The 2500-nt window shown below is 35.9% G+C and overlaps 1 protein-coding gene and 1 long non-coding RNA gene across 6 annotated transcripts in view; one reads left to right on the forward strand and one right to left on the reverse strand.

Moving 5' to 3' along the window:
• LOC137997651 (uncharacterized) overlaps positions 1–537 on the reverse strand; it is a 6498-nt gene extending 5961 nt beyond the window's left edge. Inside the window, exon 1 of one of the 5 annotated variants that reach the window (XR_011122544.1) lies at positions 218–537. This is a non-coding gene — a long non-coding RNA (uncharacterized lncRNA). The remainder of the gene's footprint in view (positions 1–217) is intronic. The other 4 variants (XR_011122545.1, XR_011122547.1, XR_011122543.1 and 1 more) reach the window with 4 other exon arrangements.
• A 1726-nt stretch (positions 538–2263) lies between these two features.
• Positions 2264–2500, forward strand: part of LOC137996105 (uncharacterized) — an 8573-nt gene continuing 8336 nt past the window's right edge. Inside the window, exon 1 of the mRNA XM_068841536.1 lies at positions 2264–2374. Coding sequence (XP_068697637.1) covers positions 2264–2374 — 111 coding nt within the window. The remainder of the gene's footprint in view (positions 2375–2500) is intronic.

The following is a 2500-nucleotide window of genomic DNA, read 5'->3' on the forward strand; positions in this document are numbered from 1 at the left end:
GTTTCATAAAGTTCACAAATAATCTCGTTTGAGCTTTTTTTTCTCAAGGGAAAATCTCGCTCAATGAATTGGAGAACGCAAGTTGAGCTCTACCGGCTTAACGCTCGACCCTTACGCTAATTGTGCTTTAACACAGCCTTTCAAAGAGATTTCAGAGTTTTAAAGTATCAATTGTTATTGAAATAACTTAGGTTATAGAAGTAAAACAATTACATACCTTTAATGAATTGATTTGGCAAGATAGTATCGACAGTAAACCGTCTCAAACCGTCAGAATCAGCCATAACTTCTGTGACAAACGGCCGGCATTGTTCGCATCTCATGGCAAGTCTACTGAAGCAAATCTCCCATTTGCATCCTAGGGGTTTTTCTACCACAAAATGCTTCATATCCTTCCGACAAAGGTTAGAAATGAGCCAGGGAACAGGACTTTTTGTGAGTCGAAATGATTATTGCGGCCATCAAAATATTCCCTGGCGCGAAACATACGTGATTCCAACTAAAATTGACTGGCGGCAAAAGATTATTATGGTATTTTTGGCCGCGCAATGCTCGAAGTTCAAAAAAAACTCGTCTTAAGTATCTTTTATTTCCGAATCGCATCTATATCAATACTTATTGCTTTTAAAAATAATATATCGGAATATCGCAAGTTATGCAACAATTGACATTTAGGTACTCTTGGAGTTTATCGCTTTGGGCTGTCATTGCAAGAATTTTAGGCGTAATAACTTTTAACTCACCAGAGAGCTTTGTGGCAAAACTGGATGGTAAATTTAGGTATCCACATTTCTGAAAAGTTATCATTTATTTACTTGTTGTAAATAAGGTTGTTCGCTCTTATATAATAGCTTCGGGGTCTGCCAATGATCTCACAACATCAGCAGATTTTTTAACGTCAGCAAGAGGAAACAATTTGCAGCCATAACCAAGATGATAAGTCGTCATCCCGTTTCTTTTACTTTGCAACTCAAAAGCAGGTGATTTTTTGTTTAGCTTGCTGTGCTAATATTAGAAAACTAACCGAGATTTGGGATCGGTGGGTAAACTTCCTACTTTGGCCAATATAAACCTCCAGATAGATGATTAAGTATCTTTTATTTCCGAATCGCATCTATATCAATACTTATTGCTTTTAAAAATAAGATATCGGAATATCGCAAGTTATGCAACAATTGACATTTAGGTACTCTTGGAGTTTGTCGCTTTGGGCTGTCATTGCAAGAATTTTAGGCGTAATAACTTTTAACTCACCAGAGAGCTTTGTGGCAAAACTGGATGGTAAATTTAGGTATCCACATTTCTGAAAAGTTATCATTTATTTACTTCTACAGATCAGTGATCAAGCGTTGTTAAGTAAAAGTACTAAATTTAACAGGCATTGCTCAAATCATTCGAAGCATTAGTTTTAAGACCAAATAAGACTTTGACAATATGAAATCGAAACCAATTCCGATCAGTATAAAACGTCCAAGGGGGATATGATTACTCCACAAAACGAAGAATTACAATCCACGCTTATAAGAAGTTTTTTCGGCACAACTAGAATGTCATTATATATTCTTGATGTATTCAAATCTATTGTACTATGCTCTTTGCCGCTTATCAACTCTCGGAATTGAAAGAGCAAATTTAAATGCGCTGTGTCGCGAAATTTAGGCAAATTCAGTGACTTGGTGCTCGCAACCAATCAAGAGACTAAAAACTTTGAAGGAAGGTTTAAATAAAAATCAAATACAGAAGGAGACAGGGATGGGCACAACTGTTGCACATCTCATTGATTTTAAAAATACGGGTATCAGAATACTGCAAGTCTGGCAGCAATTGAAATTTAGATCGATACTCTTCGAGTTTTTCGCTTTCTGCTGTCATAGTCTGTCATTGCCAGAATTCATTTAATGGACTTTTAACTTACTAGAGACTTTCGTGGCTAAACTGGATAGTAAATCTAATTAACTACAACTCTGCAAAGTTGTTTTTTTCTTCCTACAGTTCGGTGATCAAGCGTTGTTAAGTAATTAAGTACTAGATTTAAAAGGAACTTCTCGAATAATTCGAATCGCTTTTGTCCGTTTTAATTAAGACCTAATAACTAAAGACTTTAAAAATATGAAATCGAAAGCCATTTCGATCAGTCTTTGAAAGTCAATTTTCAAGGGGGGGGGGGGGGGGAAGGAAGAATTACAATCCACAATTATAATAATTATTTTGAGCACGATTCGAATGTGTTATATATTCTTGATGTATTCAAATCTATTGAACAATGCCCTTTGCCGCAAAACCAACTTATAAACTCTCCGCTGTGTTCAGCGACTTGGAACTCGCAACCAAATCAAGCGAGACAGAAAATAAGAGCTTAAAACTTTATGGGAAGGTTTGAATAAAGTGACATCAAATTCAAAAGGATACTGGGATGGGCGAAACTAAAGAAGAATAATAAAATGCACTGGAATTTTGGTTATTTGAAAACTGTTCAGCTCAACAGGTTTTCAAAGTTCAG

Source organism: Montipora foliosa, chromosome 3 (assembly GCF_036669935.1).
Source record: "Montipora foliosa isolate CH-2021 chromosome 3, ASM3666993v2, whole genome shotgun sequence".
NCBI lineage: Eukaryota > Metazoa > Cnidaria > Anthozoa > Scleractinia > Acroporidae > Montipora > Montipora foliosa.